General features: G+C 49.3%; 1 protein-coding gene across 1 annotated transcript in view; it reads right to left on the reverse strand.

Moving 5' to 3' along the window:
* DNAH9 (dynein axonemal heavy chain 9) overlaps positions 1–18,981 on the reverse strand; it is a 190,041-nt gene that overhangs the window by 148,106 nt on the left and 22,954 nt on the right. The window contains exons 14-24 of the mRNA XM_062011180.1: positions 18,686–18,927; positions 17,208–17,343; positions 15,981–16,177; positions 15,082–15,506; positions 12,708–12,930; positions 10,800–10,966; positions 8,580–9,450; positions 5,743–5,873; positions 4,370–4,496; positions 1,362–1,514; positions 229–354 (exon numbers count right to left, since the gene is read on the reverse strand). Of these exons, the coding sequence (XP_061867164.1) occupies positions 229–354; positions 1,362–1,514; positions 4,370–4,496; positions 5,743–5,873; positions 8,580–9,450; positions 10,800–10,966; positions 12,708–12,930; positions 15,082–15,506; positions 15,981–16,177; positions 17,208–17,343; positions 18,686–18,927 (2,798 nt within the window). The remainder of the gene's footprint in view (positions 1–228; positions 355–1,361; positions 1,515–4,369; positions 4,497–5,742; positions 5,874–8,579; positions 9,451–10,799; positions 10,967–12,707; positions 12,931–15,081; positions 15,507–15,980; positions 16,178–17,207; positions 17,344–18,685; positions 18,928–18,981) is intronic.

Below are 18,981 nucleotides of genomic sequence, written 5' to 3' on the forward strand. Positions count from 1 at the left end.
GCCCCAAAGTGAGAGCATGGAGCTCAGCCCGGAAACCCCATCAGGAGATTGCCAGGATGAAGGACAACTCATCCTTCCTCCCTCCTGGACAGTACAGTGGAGGCCAGAAACATCCCCATCCACAGAGAGAGGCTGTTTCTGGAAGAAGGGAAGAGCAGGAAAGGGAAAGGCCAGTGCTGCCCTTCTCACGTGCCAGCATGTGAGCAGCTGAGGAGCAGTGGCAGATACCTGGGCAGGGTAGTCAAAGAGCCACTGTTCCCTCGGCTTCTCCTCGTAAGCCACGACAGCCTCTGTCATCTCATCTCTCACTGTGGTCCTCATGCTGTCTAGTACATGATTCAGCCAGACCTCAACCTGCAGAAGAGATTGAACCACAGTAACACATTTGTTCTTCTTAAGCACCTTTGACAATTAGTGAAGACAGGGAATGGGACAAGCATCACAACCCTTGAGTTAAAAAGCCTCACAGCCTCCTTCAGATTGGGAGGATTTGACCAATTCTAGTACTGCAGGATTAACATCTATTTCCAGACACCAAGAATACAAAGCAGATTTTTCTTGAACTCCAGCTACAGGAGGAACCAAAATGAACTCCACCAATGAGTCATTTAGCTGGACACATTCCACCTCCAGGCCATGACAGGATCACTCATGGGACTTGGGAACAACCTGGCAGCAGCAGGAGAAAGCTGCTGCTGAACTTGGGAACACAAATCCTGCTGAATTTAGTATTTCATAGGCAAAGCCCTCGCTGAGCAGATGGTTTCAATGCAGCATGCTCTGTCCCTGGGGAGCTGAGGAGCTGGGATTACATCCTTTAACTTCCTACAATAGTCCATGGAGAAAGGTGCAACTACAGGGACAGATAAGCTGAGCAGCAGTTTGACTCTCAAATTCTGTGCTTTAACTCATTCTGTGAAACAAGGAAGACTTGGAAAATAGGACAAAAAAAGGCTTCTCTTTCAAAAGATCCCCACACAGAGGTACTAAGGAATACCTTAGGCTATTTTCAGTCTGCATTCCCTCCCTCACCAAGGATCTTTGTAAGAAGCTGTGAGACTAACCTTTGAAATGTCTTATAAAAATCCAAGCAAAACCCAACTAGTTAGCAAAAGGCCACAGCATTTCCCTCACTGTGCACTTGTGACAGCTATGCCCCACCTTAGGGAGGTCATCTCCAGAGTGAGACCATTAGCCACAGCGCAAGGAAGAACTAAATTACATATCACTTCTTCCAGACTTGCTAATGCACAAAGGAAAAGCAGTGAAGCTCTACAGTGTCTTGGCCATAGATTCCCACACGAGGGGAAGGGGAGCAGACACCACTGGACAGTTTTGATAGACAAGGTCTTCATTCTCACCTGCCCACTGCAGTCACAGGGTTTACTGAAGCTGACATACTCCTCTTCTCTACTGTACATTCCCAGGCCAATCTTGGTTACCTTTTGCTCAGAGTCCAGCTGGAATTTCATCCTGGCCAAGTTGTCAAAGAGTTTGGAAAGATGACGTTGTACCTGCAGAAGGACATGTTCAAATAAAGCAACTGGGACAGGGGCAGCAGAATGGAGATCATCACAAATGTCACAGGCACAATCATGTTCACAAAGCATAGAGTCAGAGAATTGTTTTGGTTGCAAAAGACCTTTAAGATCACTAAGTCCAACCATGGACATCTTGGTAGCACCATGTCTTCTCATGCATAGCCAGGATACTGTCAACACAAGCGTCTTGCTGTCTCTCCCAACACTTCCACCTGTTTCTACATCATTTAGGAAACAGATATGTCTTCATAAACCATATTTCCTCATAGGGAAATCTCCCATCTAGGGCAAAGGCACAGAAAACATTCAAGCATCACGTGACCTTCTTGCCAGAATTTCCCTACACACGGTGATGAGAAGTCTCCAGTCATCGCTCCCCCCCATCCTGTGCTCAGCACACCATGGAATTTTCATCACTATGAACCTTTCTGGCTTTTCATTACTAGAAATCAATTTTGTGCCAACAAAAAGTCCTAAATTCTCCCCAGTGGAGAAGAAAGACCTTCGTTTCTGCCTAGTTCTCATGATGAACAGCTCAACAGCCCAGGCTTTCTACACCCTGATCTTGATCAAAAGCACTCTTCCAGAAGGAAAAGTATAATTCAGTCCCATCCTGTTCACACCAGGCTGAGTCTGAAAAGCCAACACAGAGATGTGAGCATCACTGCTGTAGTCTCTTAGCATAAGCACCTGCCTGCTAGGAGTTGAGCAGGTCACCAGCCCTCCTTCTAGATCACCTCATAATATACAACTAAATCACTGTGTGTCACACATCACTGCCAACAAAGGCAGGCTTCTCCCAGGACTGATGTTCCCATGGCAAGGATCAGCTCACAAAGCTGTCCCAGACAGGAGCTACCTCTCTGAGAGACGGACAAACTGCCCTGGGGAGGATGAGAAGTGAGAAGAGCCCACAATGCCTGGTGCTCTAATGCCTTCAGGGGAAGATGGGTAGGCTCGTCCATTTAATCCTTACTCACTGACTCACAAAGGATTACAACATCTCACAAGCTGTCCAACAGGTAAATATAGCTTGGTAGGCTTCTTCAGGCAGCACCAAAGTGCTAAGCACCTCTGAGAAGCAATGGGCGCTCAGCTTCCCTCCAGACAGCTCCTTTCAAATCCTAAGTAAAACATAGAAACCTTTTCTTATATCTTGAAGTTTCTGCTCACAAATCCCCACTGTCTGTTCCCAGACCCTGGCCAGTCTGCAGGGCTTTGGATGGGCTCCAGCAGTTGGTGCAATCCTGCTGCCACAGCCCTGAGTACACCTGAATCCGTACGAGTTCAATACCCACTTCAAGAGGATAATATCATTGTGTATTTAATCCTCCTTTAGGGATTATCAGACTTTGAAACTACAGTGGAAAGGCTGAGAGTGTAGCTATATATGATCCTACTTGACATTTACTTTGATTTTACTGCAAATAGTTCTGAATAACAGAAAACACCAGGAATTTCTTCTTACTCCAAGGAGCATTTCGATCCAGTTTAGTTTCTTTGCTTCCTGTGGCTTTTTTCTCTCCATTTTAAGGATCAATCAACTATGTATTTATGATGCTCTGCAGGCTGCAATCACCCAGCAGCAGAAACAGATACAAGCAGTGTTAAAGGCCAGTGGCAAACAACAGCACTTCCAAATGCATGTGCAAGCCTGATGCATTTGTGTGCTCACATGAATGCTGAAAGTGGGGAAAAGCTTAAAGAAGGTGATATTACTCACCACTGAAAGATGGAATAAGGAATTAATTCTTGATCCAACAGTCTCCATTTGCTGTGAACACTTTGATTGGATCTACACACCAACCTCAGATAAATGATGCATCTCAAACAAGACCACTGAGAGCACAGCATTGCCAGGCAAAATAGCTGTCAGGAAACCTCAGCCACTCCTGCAGCACTAATAATCAACCTGACACTGCTGTGTTCTGTATGGAAAACCATCTGCAGGACTGACTCCTCTGAACTCTGTTCACTAGTGGATAGGAGGTGTCTGTGCTCCTCTGAGGAGTGAGCACAGTCGCTCCACAGGACGATTCAGCAATCCACTGAAGTCTGCAGGAGGAATGGTGTGTTTGGAGTGATCTCCCCACACCCTGCACTTAGGCACCATTCCCAGAAATCCCACCTGGAGATGAGAAGCCTCCTCAGTCAGATGGTGTGGAAGCCCAGTGCAGGAGGTCAGATACCCTGAGCTGCACAGAAATGGATGGCAACCCAAGAGATCTACCTGCTTAGCCATAGCCACACTCTGATCATCATGTTCTTCTCTCCCTATAATCAAGACATCCCAAAGACTGTTTCACGGGGGAAGGAAGAAGTGGCTCATTAGTAAATGCCTCTTCTGCCTGAAAAAAAGGGAACTCTCCAACTGATCAGTTGTCACCACTTCCACATTTGAATGCCCACTCTGTGGCTCTTCACAGCAGGTGCTGCTCAGTGGCATCCCACATTGGGGATCCGGGGTCAGCAACAGGTTTTGGCTGAGATCCTCAACAGAAGATGGTTTCCTCCAACCTCACCACTGTATCCCAGCAGAAACAAATCCACTGTTTTTGTAGCATCAGAAACATGGCTCTACTCTGTAACACCTTCAGAACCATCTGCAAGCATCACCAGGGTTAGATCAGACAACATGCAGTGCACATGTTGCCTTTCCAAGATGACAGATGAAGGCCAGATGTAAAAGACTTACTATTAATCAAAGGGAAGGTGGGAGAAAAAGCACAGAAGAAAGGGTGAGCTACAGGAGAGTCTCAAGACAGCATCTTCTGCCATGCCATTACTGACAGATGGCAAATGCAAAGGTGATGCAGCCCAGGGCTTACCAGCTGTGGGTTGGTGCCATTAGAAAGAATATCCAATAAATCTGCAGAAGAAATGAAGTAAAATCTGGGAAAGGCCAATCTCTTCATGTCCAAATATTCAGCCAATGCCTTCTCACACAGAGACAACCTGGCAGGACAGAGCAGATAAACAGAGCCCAGGGCAGGTGGGTAAACATCCTTCTGTGTTTCATGACAGTTTGGGTTATAATGAGGAAATGTCAGACATGAGCTGAACCTGTAGGCTGGTCCTCTACAGCATATTCCAAACAGATCAACACAGCACTTAGTAACTCACAGATCTCTCCCTACTCCCAGGGGTCAAACAGTCTAAGAGCCAGAGAAGCCTCATGAAAAAGCAGAAACACAGGTGGAAGGCTAGAGAGGGTTTGTAGTCTAACCTACAGTTTTAGACAAACTCCTAAGTGCCACGTGCAATCTCATACTGGGATGAAAGTTTCCATAACTGCTTTGATTCTAATGAGCCACATTTTAAAGTCTGATTCAGACCTACTCAGCTTTTTCTGTTTGTGAAGCCTGAAAGGAAAACTTGTTTGCTCCCATCTAAAATGAATCTTTCAGTGTTTACATGCTGAACCGCTGCTGAGCTTACAAAGTTCATAAATAACATGCAGCTAGTCCTCTGTGAGGAACATTTGCCTTATCTGATTCAAAAAAGAAAGGAAATCTTTATTTTAAAAGGTTACTTCTCACTGACACAACAGATATCATCTTAACTTTTAAGTGTCTTCCAGGTAGATGAGCTCATATGTAAAGGGAGAGGTGTATCTGTCCCAAGCCACTCAGGTCTTTCTCAGACAGCTGAGTTATACCATGTGTCAGGGGTATACATACAGAGATAACTTCTGAAATTAAAGAGCATGGGCTGAGGTCTGCTGCAGATACCCCTGCTTGGACTGGAGGCTCCTTCCTTGGAGGTCTTCAAGACCCACCTGGACATGTTCCCAAGCAACCTGATCTAGGTGGGACCTGCTTCTGCAGAGGGGTTGGACTGGATGATCTCTAAAGGTCCCTTCCAATCCCACCATTCCATGATTCCATGACTGCTAAACAAGTATTTAAGACACTGTGCTTGGGGTGGCAGTGAGGCCATGTGTTATTAAAACCAGCTTTGTCTGTGTGCAAAACAACATTCAGGATGAGATTTTGCATGGACAAAAAGGCAGGTGCCACTGTGGTAGCTTTGAGGTGATGGATCACAAATGAAAAGAGCCACGAAAGAGCAGAAGTGCTGTGAGCTGGGAATGCAGGGAATGCACAGTCTAGGAAGAAAGCCTGGGAGCACAGCTTTAAAAAACTTATTAGAGCTGATCCCAGTCCTGACAAAATCCTGGGATAGTTGAAGTTATCCTTACCTACTCTGAAGGTCTTCCAGTTGTTGGGACAGACCTGGTCTATTGGTGGCCTCAACTACATTTGGGGTTTTCAGAGCTTCATTGGCCAGTTCTTTAAAATCCACGTCAATCCCTTCGAAGCGTTCAGAGTCCTAAAAAGCAACACAAGGAACACAAACCATAACTCCCATCCTCTGGGTGCTGTCTTCAGGTTCAGAGGAAAGACTTTCTTCAGGGAGCTTCCTGCCCACTGCAGAGGGACCTGCTCAGGAGGAGTCTTCCAGCCATATGCCCAAAACCAAGTCCCGATTGTGCACTTGCTGCTGTCTCACTGCACCCCAACAGGGTCATGGACAAAGTGACCCATGTCAGTGCCAAGGACCAATCACTTTCATGGGATTGAGTCCCCCCTCAAATGTCTCCTATCACAGAACAATAGTTTTGGTTGGAAAAGCCTTTTAAGCTCATGGAGTCCAAGCCCTCCCCTCACCCTGCCCAGCCACTGCTACCCCAGGGCCCTCAGCACCTCAGCCCCACGGCTTTGGGATCCCTCCAGGGCTGGGCACTCCCCCAGCTCCCTGGGCAGCCTGGCACAGGGGCTGACACCCCTCTGAGGGAAACAGTTCTGCCTCAGCTCCAATCTCAGACTCCCCTGGGGCAACTTGAGGCAACTTTCTCCTGTCACTTATTACTTGGGAGCAACCCCCAGCTCCCTGCAGGCTCCTGTCAGGGAGGGCTCCTGTCTCCCCTCAGCCTCCTCTTCTCCAGGCTCAACACCCCCATTCCCTCAGCCCCTCCCCAGCCCCTTGTGCTCCAGCCCCTTCCCCAGCTCTGTGCCCGGCTCTGGCCACGCTGCAGCCCCTCAGTGTCCCTGTGGCAGTGAGTGAGGGGCCCAGCACTGAGCACAGCCCTGGAGCTGCAGCCTCCCCAGCACAGAGAAAACACCTCATAACTCTTCCTCTCCCACATTCAGGTGAAATACCAGCTTTCCCTCGACACAGCAGCAGGAGATGCTCCTCCATAGGGGAAAGACTACCAACCCTATATGAGGCTACCCTCTCCTCTTGCTGCAATGGAGAAGTCACAGCCCTTCCTGTGAAAAGCCCACGTTGGGAGCAGAGGAGCGTGCTGACAATTATGCTCCCCACCTAACAGTGACCCTGAATTTCTGCAGTTAACAGTGAAGAATAAATAAAGCTGTGTTCAAAATGTCCCTGCTCCTCCTTTCTCTGCAAGCCAGACCTCCTAAGTGAAGCAGGACACTGAATAAACGTGTTCCAAGCTTTCCTGGAAACACTTCAACTGTGTTCAGTCTCAGCAACAAGACTCTGGATGGAGGGTTGAGCCCCTCCCTGCACAAAAGCCATAGAACCAGCTTCAGATGATTCTTGCCAGCACATCCTCCCCCAGCCCTGGATGTGTCTTCAGGAGCTTCAGTCTCCAAAGGCTTTGAGCATCAGCTTTTTTTCCAGGGAAGGGAAGAGGCTGCTGATCCATGCCACCTGCCAGACAGGCACTGAGATGCAGACAGCTGCCCAGTAGGATGCAGATTTAAATCATGATGCGATTTCATCCACGCCATTAGAGAGCTGTTGGATGTTAACAGCTTGTGGGCACATGGTACAGCCTTCAGGGCACAGGGCATTAACACCTGAAGATCTAAAGTGATCAAAAGAACGGTGCAGGGAGAGCAGAGTGAAAGGATGGAGGCAGGGTAGTGCATTGTCCAGGTGTCCCTGGGCTGTGCACAGCTCCTCTTGGGTGTTAGTCCCCAGCAGGGAGGCTGCACCTCGATGGGGATGGCAGTGACAGTCAACTGCAGCTCACTCTGAGTGAGAGGCAGGTTCTTCAGCACAGCTGCAAATGGTCCAGCAGGACCAGGAATCAGCTTGGAAGATTTTCTTCATAATCAAGGGAATCTGGAACATGGCTGGAAGCTCGACTGGAAGACACCCCTGAGGAAGTCACCCGTGACAGTGCTGTCTTGCTTTCTGGAGCAGGAGTGGGAGAACAGCTGCTGTCCCCCTGCACCAGTGCTGAAGGCACGGAAGGGGATGTTGCCAAGGCTGCCTGTCCAGCTCTGGTTTGCCAATTTGACACGTCTGAGTAATTATCCCAGTCCTTTCTCCTCGGAGGAAAAAGGGAATACGCTTGCAGCACTGCAGGAAGCCAGCAGCATCACACTCAGCCTTCAGGAATTCTGTGTTTGCTATGCAGTGGTGGAGGGGAGAGAATCGGCTCCTTAGCTTGGCTCAAGCACAACCCACAGCACAAAATCATCCAGGGGCAGCACTAAGGAAACTACTATAGCCCTAGGGGAGGCTCCAAAAGAGCAAGGCAGCAGGAGAAAAATCACAGAATGCTGTGGGCTGGAAGGGCCCTGCAGAGCTCACCCAGCCCAAGCTCCTGCTACAGCAGGTTCCCCTCCATCAGGGGCACAGGAACCTCCCAGGCTTGGAAACCTCCCAAGAAGGATCCTCCACACCCTCCCTGGGCAGCCTGGGCCAGGGCTCCCTCATCCTTACAGTAAGGTAATTTTCCCTCATGTTTAAGTGGAATGCTTTGCCTTCCAGCTCTTGTCCATTACCCCTTGTCCTGTCTCTGGCCACCCATCCTCTCAATACACCCCTTTTAAATCCTTGCAAGTGTTAATGAGATCCCCCCCTCAGCCTTGTCTTCTCCAGGCTGAACAGCCCCAGGTCCCACAGCCTTTCCTCACGGGAGAGATGTTCCATCCCCTCAGCACCTTGGTGGCCCTGCTTTGGGGAAGCTGGCATTACAGAAAACCCTATTTTGTATAACAGAGGCTCTTCTTCAACACTTTGCAAGCAGGAAGGAAAGCATTTGTGGTTGCCTACCCTGGGAAGCTGTGCCCGGATGTCTGCCGAGCCGATGAAGATGCTCTCCAGGTGAGACCACGTCCGCTGCACCTCGAACCACAGCGAGATGACGGAGTCTGCGGTGGAGAGCTTCCTCTGCCATGCAGACACCTCCTCCAAGAAGAAAGCAATATACTTGGATGTCATTAAATTCTGCAGCTGCACCTGGTTGTCTTCTAAAGTTTCAATGAGTTCCTCATCTGACTTCAGTAATGAGATGTCTGTCCGGGGGTGAGGCTCATACTGAAACTCCATGGTGCTCCACGTCATTTTGAGCTCCTTCAGGACTTTCTCCATACTCATTTCTCTCACTGCTTTGTCCACAATGCCACGAACCTCATCCTCAAAATTGTGCAGGTTGAGCTTCAGGAGGTCAGCCAGCGTGGTGTCCGAGTCCATCACAAACCTCACACCCGTCATCTGCATCAGTTGATTCCAGTGTCTTTCTCTAATGGCAGGGTTTTGAAGCTCTGCCACAGCTTTCAGGGCTGTCAGCATGTTCTTCACCTTGCTGTCCAGCCCACTGAAGGCATCCCATGCCCTCATTTCCTTGTCCAGATTTCGAATCTCTCTTGCAAACTTTTTACACTCCAGATCCATGTTTTCCACGTTAATATCCACCCATTTGGTGGTCTGCCAGTCATCAAGGCTAGTGTTCACAAGAGAGATCATATCCCAGAGGTCTTTGAGGAGACACAGCTCCTTTCTGCACTGCTTCAGTTGTTTATAGTCTGGCACCATAACTTCAAACAGACCAGCTGATTCACAAATCGAGGTCATGGCTGACTCCATTTGTTTAATCTCCATGTGCTTTGCATCCAGCAGCTGATAAGGCCTTTCAGTGTCAAACCTAGAAAGAAATGTTTATTCTTCACAAGTGGTAATGTAACAACTTCTAAAGAAAATATAAAACAAACAGTGCCTCTAAGAGACAAAGCAGAGATGAGAAGTCTGTAGTACACATTGATGGTACAACACGTGGCACTGCTGATGCCACCTTAAAGGGATATTGTGCACTCAGCATCCTAATCCAGTCTGTTGGATAGTGTTCCCAGAGACAAAAACCCCAGATATGGCACTGTCAAAAGGTAGGAGCTGTACACAAGGGCTCGAGCATACGTCCTCAGATCACTTGGAGATGATTCGAGAGCGCTTTGCTTCCTCAGATCTGACTCAGTGTGCCTGTGGGGAAGCTGTAGGTGGCAGTAAAGACTTCTGTGAGTACAGACTTGGCCAGTGCATTCCCACATTGCTTCTGCTGAGCTCTTGGTATGTAAAGTGCACTTTTTTCTGTTGTCTCAAGTAACAGGACAAGGGATAATGGACAAAAGCTGGAAGATAAAAAGTTCCACTTAAACATAAGGAGAAGCTCCTTTGGTGCTGAGGTGAGGGAGCCCTGGCCCAGGCTGCCCAGGGAGGGTGTGGAGGCTCCTTCTCAGGAGGTTTCCAAACCCATCAGGACATGTTCCTGTGCGCCCTGAGCCAGGGGAATCTGCTTTAGCAGGGGTTGGGCTGGATGAGCTCTGCAGGGCCCTTCCAATCCCCACCAGTCTGGGATTCTGTGATTCTGTGAAGTGCCTGTCCAGCCCTGTTTTGGGGGATGTGTGTGCAATTTGGCACATGGCTCCTGCCTGAGACCTTTCAAAACTCACTGAAACACACAGCCCTTTCCTTGTGACTGTAGTAGCACTGAAGGAAAGGCTGCTGTGCTGCCCTTCCTCTCCTGGAAGATGTTGTGTCCAAACCACTCTCCCAAGACATTTTGCCTGTATCTCCAGGAGACTGACACAGAATCACACAGAATCTCAAGGGTTGGAAGGGACCTGGAAAGCTCATCTAGTGCAACCCCCCTGCCAGAGCAGCACCACCTAGAGTAGAGCACACAGGAACTCATCCAGCTGGGTTTGAATGTCTCCAGAGAAGGAGACTCCACAGACCATCTGGGCAGTCCCTTCCAGTGCTCCCTCATCTGGACAGGGAAGAAATTCTTCCTTGTGTTTCTTTGGAATCTCTCATGTTCCAGTTTGTCCCCGTTGCCCCTTGTCCTATCATTGGCCATCACTGAGCACAGCCTGGCTCCATCCTCCTGACACCCACCCTTTACATATTTATCTGCCCTGCCTTGTCTGCACATAGTCAGCTGTGCAGAAGAGCCTCCAGCTCTGCATGCTCAGTTCTGATGCTGTAACTCACCCCTACCTGAACGGTGCCTCCTTCTGAAAGCGCTCCCGGTACCGCTGCTGCTGCACATCGAACGCCGTGCAGCTCCTGCGCAGAACCGACACCTCGTTCGCCTGCAGAGGAGCCACGTGCTGCTTCACAGCTATTGCCAGCTTCTTGATATTGTTCCACTTTTCTGGCAGCTCCTGCAAGCAAAATGTAAACACTGGTAAGCAGTATTTGCTATTTGATGTGAGATCAGCGTGATTTGTTTCTGGATAATCACACAATAGGAGAAGTGATGGGTTCTGTGTCTATGGCTATTAGGAACTTTTGTTGTGCTGCAATGTTGGACTTGCAGGGTCTTTTCCAGCTGTAGTGATTCTATGACTCTATAAAAGGCCAGCCACAGAATTTGAGATCAAACTTACCAGTGATTCACAACTTTGAAGACTATTGAAGACTGAGAGGTTATAACTGACTGCTTTGATTGTAAAAACATGTTCAATGACTTCAGAAGGGTCCCAGACTAGAACGTGGGCTCCCAGGATGGTTATAGACTCATAGAATCACAGAATGGTGAGGGTTGGAAGAGTTCTGCAGAGCTCATCCAGCCCAAGCCCCTGCTAAAGCAGGTTCCCCTCCATCAAGGGCACAGCAACATGTACAGGTGAGTTTGGAAACCTCCTGAGAAGGAGCCTCCACACCCTCCCTGGGCAGCCTGGGCCAGGGCTCCCTCACCTCACACCAAAGGACTTTCTCCTCCTGTGCCACTGGAGCTTCCTGTGCTCCAGCCTGTGCCTGTTGCCCCTTGTCCTGGCACTGGCCACCACACAACAAACACTGGCCCCATCCTCTCCACATCCACCCTTTAGGGACTGATGTACTTGCACTAACAGACACCAAACAAGAAGGTCTCAGGCAGAGGAATCAGCAGAACTGGATTCCCTGCAGTGCTGTGTTTATGCTGGACTAAAGCTGCTGCAGCAGCCAAAGTATCCATGTAATGCAGCTGGATTTCTCCTGGATGAGTCTGTAGGAACCTTTACCCTTAACAGTTCCAGATCTGGTTTGGTGACCATCTGCAGATCACAGTGACACACACACAAAAATCCAGGGGACTGCTAACCTGCACTCAGCTCCCACCCGAGCCTGCAGCAGAGAACTGGAGCCTTTGCTGCACAGCTGCTTAAGGCAGGAACATCCTCCCCAAAGGTCCTGCTTCAAAGCCTGTGTCCTACACAGACCACTCTGCCCTCAGTACTCATGACTGTAGGGTATCCATCAGCACATAGACACACTCTTCTCAACTGTAACATCCTGGATGTTACCAGCCCTTGTCTCCTGTTCCCCAAGGCTGGCTGGGCACCTCATAGTCTTTTCTAATCTCCATCTCATGGTTCCCATTCCAGAAAAGAAAGATAACTAAAAAAAAAATCTGGATTCTTTAGTGCCAGATGTGGAAAGCTGCCAAAATACTTTCATAACCAGCTCCTAGTGTCCTCTGGGTCAAGCAGATGTGCTACAGAACAAGGGAAGGACTGAAGGGGTATGAGAAGCCAGCTCCTCTGCCAACATTATCCTTCCCACCTCCACAGTTGCCAAGAAGTGGTTTATTTAAAAATAATTATAATTCAACCTAATTAACAGATGTATTTGAAAATGCATTAATTTTTTCAAGAGTAATGGCTGGGAGCTGGAACAGGCAATTCCATGTTTTTCATACATAACAAAAGCCTTAATCTCTGCTTTAAAAGAAAAATCTCAATATAACTCCAAACTGTAGAGCTATTAAGGCACGTTCTGCAGCAGCAAAGCCCTATCCACTGAGGCCCTCTAATGACAGAGAGTAGGGTCTTAAAATATTCCTGCAATGCTTTAAGCTCACACTCTCTTTGACATCTGCCACTTGGCAAATTGGTGTGTCTGCCTCAAGTTTTCACCCACCTCCAGTTGTTTATAGACTTGCTCTGGCAGCTCTTGCTCATAGGTCTTCAGCAGCTCGATGGTTTGCTTCAGGGGATCAAACATGGCATCGGTGGCACTCTGCCTTTCTTTGACAGCCAGGAGATGACCCATAACTTCCACCAAGCCATCATAATCACCTTTTTCAACCTTTTTGCTCAAACCTCTGTCAGCAGTTTGTATGAATTCATCAAGGTCAGCCAAGCTATATAACACAAAGCAGGAAAGCACAACATGAGAGAAGCTCCTGGTGGGTAATTACCAGCCTTACAGCAGAGACCTGGGCTGGCATGGCCAGGCCTGGCTAACTCTGTCCATTGCATGGCAACATGTTGAGGGCATCAGAACCACCATTCATGCTCAAAGGGATCCCTAGATGTGGTACAGCTTCCTTGCAAGGAACAAGTAAATAGGCTGGGATTTCTCAGGTTGGAGAAAAGGTGTCTGAGAAGGAGTATTATAGAGACCTGGGAGCCCAGGAGTGATCTGGAGAGAGTGAGTTTGAAAGGACATTTTCACGTTGTCTCTTCCAATACAAGAATTCAACACTCCCAAATGATCCTGGCATGTTGCAAGCTACAACAAACAGAGATCCTTCTTCACACACTGTCTCATTTCACAGGGTAACTCCCTGCTGCAGGAGGATGCAGACAATAAAAATTCACAGCAGTTCAGAAGAGCAACCAAACATTTGTGGAAGACAAAAAAATCCATTCAAGCCTTTAAATACAAAGGTACAACCCCTGTCTCCCAAAGTCCTTGAGCTACAAAGGAGACAAGGAGAGTATTTGGGGGAAGTTTCCCTGTCTGCCTGTCCTGTTCCTCACCCATCAGACACTAGACACCTTTGGCAGAGGCATGACGGGCTTCTGAATCTCTGGTACTTTCCAGCACAGTTGTTCTCCTCTTCTCCAAACACTTAAAAAGTAAGTGCCCACTTCAATTCTGTGGATGCTGCTGGGCTGAAATCCATCCTGAAATACTTCTACAGACTGAACTGCTGAGTCAGGGACTCTTATTAAGAACTCCTAAATGCTTGTTCTGAGCTACACAAAAACCTCTCTGCACAGACATTATCTAACAGCATTATAGTGCTGAAAAGAACATGAGAGATCACATCATCCAGCCCAGAAAGCAGCCTGCACTACTACACGTGTCTGTGAATAAATACTTCTTTGTGAGCATCCAAGACCTCCGACATCCTTCAAGTGCAATGACTCAAATAAACCACCTGATGCATCGTCCTGCACTGACCTGGTGGATGAGCAGCTATTCACACCAGGGAACACGTGTTCATTTGTAACTTATAACCAAAACTCCTCCTTTTTGTAACCTTGAAAATGCCTCCCCATGACTGCTTATGCCAGGCAACCTGAATTACTTCTTTTCACACAGAGTGCACTCAAAAGAGTAATGCATTTAGAAATAGAGCAAACACCTCATGGCATTAATGCAGCTTTACTGATGGCTAATATCAAATTGAACAAAGTAAGCACAGAGGCCTAGCAGAGATTAGATTAGTTGGATCAGGATGAATGGACAAACAGACATCCTATCTAACACCACACAGCAGGTCCCAGGAGCAGCAGCTGGTGGGATGTTAATGGCACCAGGTCCATAGAGCTCTTTCTACTTTAATGAATCCCAGAATCCCAGACTGGTGGGGGCTGGAAGGGCCCTGCAGAGCTCATCCAGCCCCAGCCCCTGCTAAAGCAGGTTCCCCTCCATCAGGGGCACAGGAATGTGTAAAGTGGGTTTGGAAACCTCCCGAGAAGGAGCCTCCACACCCTCCCTGGGCAGCCTGGGCCAGGGCTCCCTCACCTCAGCACCAAAGGAGCTTCTCCTCCTGTGCCACTGGCTTCTCTGTTGACAATTCTCTGTTCCTGTGCTCCAGCCTGTGCCTGTTACCCCTTGTCCTGGCACTGGCCACCACACAACAAACACTGAACCCATCCTCTCCACACCCACCCTTTAAGTACTAAGAAGTGTTGATGAAGTCTCCCTTCAGCCTTCTCTTCTCCAGGCTGAACAGCCCCAGGTCCCACAGCCTTTCCTCCTTACAGAGATGTTCCATCTCCTCAGCAACTTGGTAGCCCTGTGCTGGACTCTCTCCAGCAGTTCTCTGTCACTCTTGAACTGAGAAACCCAGTTCCACACTCAGTCACACCAGTTCCCAGCAGAGCCCAGGGATGGAAGATACAGGGGACATGATGGAGTTGGTATGTGTGGGTTCCCTTTCTCTTCCTCCTGTATTAGCCTGTTGGTTATCACTGTGAAATGGTAAAGCCCAGCTAAGCTAAGAGAAGCCCCTTGGGTGAGGACATGACTGGGGAGAAGAGGCAGGAGCTGCTCCTACCTGTGCATGACGTGGTCCATGAGATGCTGCTTGAACACCAAGCTCCACCTTTTAATCACATTCAGCAAAGCTGCCTTGAAAGGCCGAGCATCGACCTTCATCCAGCTCTGGAAGACGCTGATGGGCTGGATGCGATTCACCTCCTCGTAGATCTTCTCATAGGAGTCGATCTGCTCCCTGAACTGCTGCAGCGTGGGAGGTGTCTCAGGGACCCCCTCCTCTGCATGGGCCTCCACTTCTGCAGCGGTGAGGATGTGCCCACAGAGGAAGAACTGGCGACAGAGCTCCCTCCTGTCGTCCCCGTAGAGGTGGGAGTAGCGCTCGAAGGCAGCGCGGTACTCGGAGCAGGCGGCCACGGCGGCCTGAACACGGCACAGCAGCTCATGGCGCATCTCCCCCAGGTCAGCCATGTCCTCCATGTCAGCCTGGAGAGGAGAGGGAGAGCAGGAGGAGGAGAGGAAGAGGACGAAGAGGAAGAAGAGGAGGAGAGAAGAAGGAGAGGAGGAGAGGAGAAGAGGGAGAGAGAAGGAGGAGAGGCAGAAGGGAGAGGCAGAGGCAGAAGAGAGGGGGAGAGGCAGAAGAGAGGGGGAGAGGCAGAAGAGAGGGGGAGAGGCAGAAGAGAGGGGGAGAGGCAGAAGAGAGGGGGAGAGGCAGAAGAGAGGGGGAGAGGCAGAAGAGAGGGGGAGAGGCAGAAGAGAGGGGGAGAGGGAGAAGAGAGGGGGAGAGGGAGAAGAGAGAGGGAGAGGCAGAAGAGAGAGGGAGAGGCAGAAGAGAGAGGGAGAGGCAGAAGAGAGAGGGAGAGGCAGAAGAGAGAGGGAGAGGGAGAGGACAGTTGATGCAACAGCAGCACAGTGCCTCCTCAGTGCCAGACAGCAGGGGGAAGCTCCAGAGCCACAGACCTGGTAGTGGAGGAAGCCGCTGTGCTGGGCCAGTCTGGGCACCAGCGCTGAGATCCGGTATATGTCATTGAGGAGACTTTCCACTATGTCATAGAAGCCATCGTTGGAGCCAGAGTCCAAGGAGGGATGAAATACCAAATCTGGGATCACCAAATCCAGCTGCACCTCAAACAGAGGTGGGAGTCCTGCATTGGGATCTGGTAAGGAAGAACAGAGATGCCAGGATCCTTCTCAAAGGGAGCAAAGGGATCTTGAGCCACAACTAACATCCTGCCAGAAGATGCCTCACAGGGACAGCAGGCAGGTGTGATCACAGACACCACTCACTGGGCCCCGTGACATTGTGTCTGCAACCAACAGAGAGGAAATGCTGGCAAACTAGCTGATGTTCTGGTACCCACAGAGGATACTGGAGGATAAACAAGACACAAGTGATTCAAGAACCAGAAAAAAATGCTGTGGAAGAAAGCCTTGAAGAGACCAGGCTCTTTAGCTAATCAAAAGGGAGTCTGAGAGCTGAACAATTACAGCACATTAAGTACTTGCAGAGGAGAAAAACAACAGGAACCAAGAGGCTCTTTAATTTAGTGGAGAATGGCAAGAAAAAAACCCATCAACTGGAAACTGAAGCCAAATGTAAATGTGAAATTCTGTGCATGTTCTTAACAAGATGGTGAAGAATTGGATGCAATTCTGCCATTCAGTGTGCCTCCACCCCAGGAGGGAAGTGCTCCTGGAGATGTGCTCTAGCTGGACACAAGCTGCTCTCAACACAGTGATCCTCCACGGTGGCCTTAGGCAAGAGGCCTGATTTAGTGACTCCTGAATCCATCTCATCTGCCACTGGACTAATGCTCAGGGATTGAGGTTTTCCTTTCATCAGCAGAAGATTGCATCACTTTGATGCTTTGTGCATGGGAGGGTGGGAGATGGCTGATGCCCAAGCACAGATTTGGGATGATGTCTCAGTTTTGTCTGTCCCTTAATCCCTACAAATGGTGCATAGTCGTCTCTACCCCTCCTCCTGTGCAATGTTTGCTCCAGTGACTGGGGGATGGAGTCATCCTCCCTGTCTGGAGGCTCCCCAGCACTGGCTGTAGACAGGGAAGAGGCACAGCAGAAAGTCAAGAAGAAGAGAACAATTCCTAGGCATGAGGGAGAACACAAGCCAGAAACTTCCCTTTGGTGAGACTGAAGCAGCTCAAGAGGAGAGGAACCAGGAGTCACCTGTGTTTTCCAGGAGGTACTTGAGTGAGCACTCAATGGCAGTGAAGAATCCATCCAGGACAATCTCATCCACATAATCCACATAAGCCTTCCAGACATCAGATGCTGGATCTGCAAGTAAGAGGCTCTGGTTTTCCTGGAAGAAAAAGAAGATACTTTCAAACACAGTGGGGCTGAGACTGTCCAAGAGAGCTGCCTACAGTCAAGGACTGATGCCTGGGAGCACATGGGTACCAGCCCTGTGGAAGGATGGGAAACCAGAGGGATGTGGCTGCTGGTGGTGTGGCTGTGATTTGCTCCCTCTGTCAAGGGCTGCTTTGTCATCTGAAACAACTCCAAATAACTGCAAGGTAGAAATGGAGTGCAGAAGAGGCTTAGCAGCTCTATGACCTCCTGCTCCCAGTTCTCCAGTGCCACAGGGTTGGAGGCTGCTTTGTACAACTGGAGCAGGGAGGACTCAGGGGTGTCAGAGGCTCATCCCAATGCATGAAGACCCAAGTGCTGGTGGCCTGTATAATGTTACCTTGAGTGGATGAGGCCTCCAAGGTGGACTGCTTACACCTCTGCCCTGCAAATGGTTGTCTCAAGACCAGAGAACTTTTAAACTCAAGAAAAGGAATTTAAAAACCATCTAAAACCAAATAAAGATTGGGATCAGCAGACATGCTGCCATGACCACCTCCCCATACTCTCTTTGACCAACTCAGCAACTGCACTGGTCTTTTGGGTGGTAGCTGGAGGTGGCTGAACCTTTTACAGCTGTGGCAGCAGAACAACATGGGCCTGATAAAAACCTCAACATGAGTTCAGTGTGCTGAGAAGTGGGTTAGAGGCCCAGGACTGACTGTAAACAGACGGTGACCCTCAGGAGAGGTCTGAATCTAATCTATTCCCCTCCAGGCCAAGGTGTTGTCCCTGACATACATAACACCTCACTGTGGGCAGGGGAGGAGCAGAGCTTTGGATGTTTTCCTGGACTCCAAAAAGGACTTTCAGCTATGGTAAAACCACTGGAAAACACTAAGGCTTCAGACAGCAGCTTTTCTCCTGTCATTCAAGCTCTCCCTGGACTGTCAGCATCACCTCCAGCTCCCACAGAGGAACAAGCCTGAAGCAAGAAAGGTCAGTCGCAGCCAGCTGCCTCTCCATTGGCAGGTAAGTATTCCGGAGTGGGATCGTTCCTCCACGCAGGAGCCTGGTGCACGACTCCCCTCTAGTGGCTTCACATCAGCCTGTGCTGGGCTGCGGCGGCTCCGGCTCCTGCCCTGAAGTGGGTGCCCAGCAGAGTCAGCAGCCTCACACCTCAAAGCTGTACCAGCTCACTCCCCAAAGCTGTCGGTAATTAACCCCAGGTAATGTTTGCTAATTGCTAAAGGAGTTAATTTTAAGGTGAAACAGCTCTGGACATTTTGACCAGAGCAGAAGCAGACACAGAGCTATGAAGGGCCAACAAAGCCCTGGGGAAGGTCCCCCCTCACCTTCACCAGCGAGTGAATCCTCTGCCCTGACTTTCTGATCAGGCTGTACCTCCTTTCCAGGCAGTCCTGACAGTCCTCCAGGCTTAGCAGTGACTCCCTTTTACCGTCTTTCCTCTCAAATACAGGTGACACCCACGATTGCATGATGGCCTGGATCTCCTCGACATTGTTTTTGGCTTTCTGTATCCTCTGCTCGAGGTCATGGACACCATCCATCACCACAGACATGTGATCCCAGGCACCTGCTAAAATCAAAAAGGAAATGATTGATTACTTGCTTTCAGAGCTGCTGGGCC

Source organism: Colius striatus, chromosome 18, assembly GCF_028858725.1.
Source record: "Colius striatus isolate bColStr4 chromosome 18, bColStr4.1.hap1, whole genome shotgun sequence".
Classification (NCBI taxonomy): domain Eukaryota; kingdom Metazoa; phylum Chordata; class Aves; order Coliiformes; family Coliidae; genus Colius; species Colius striatus.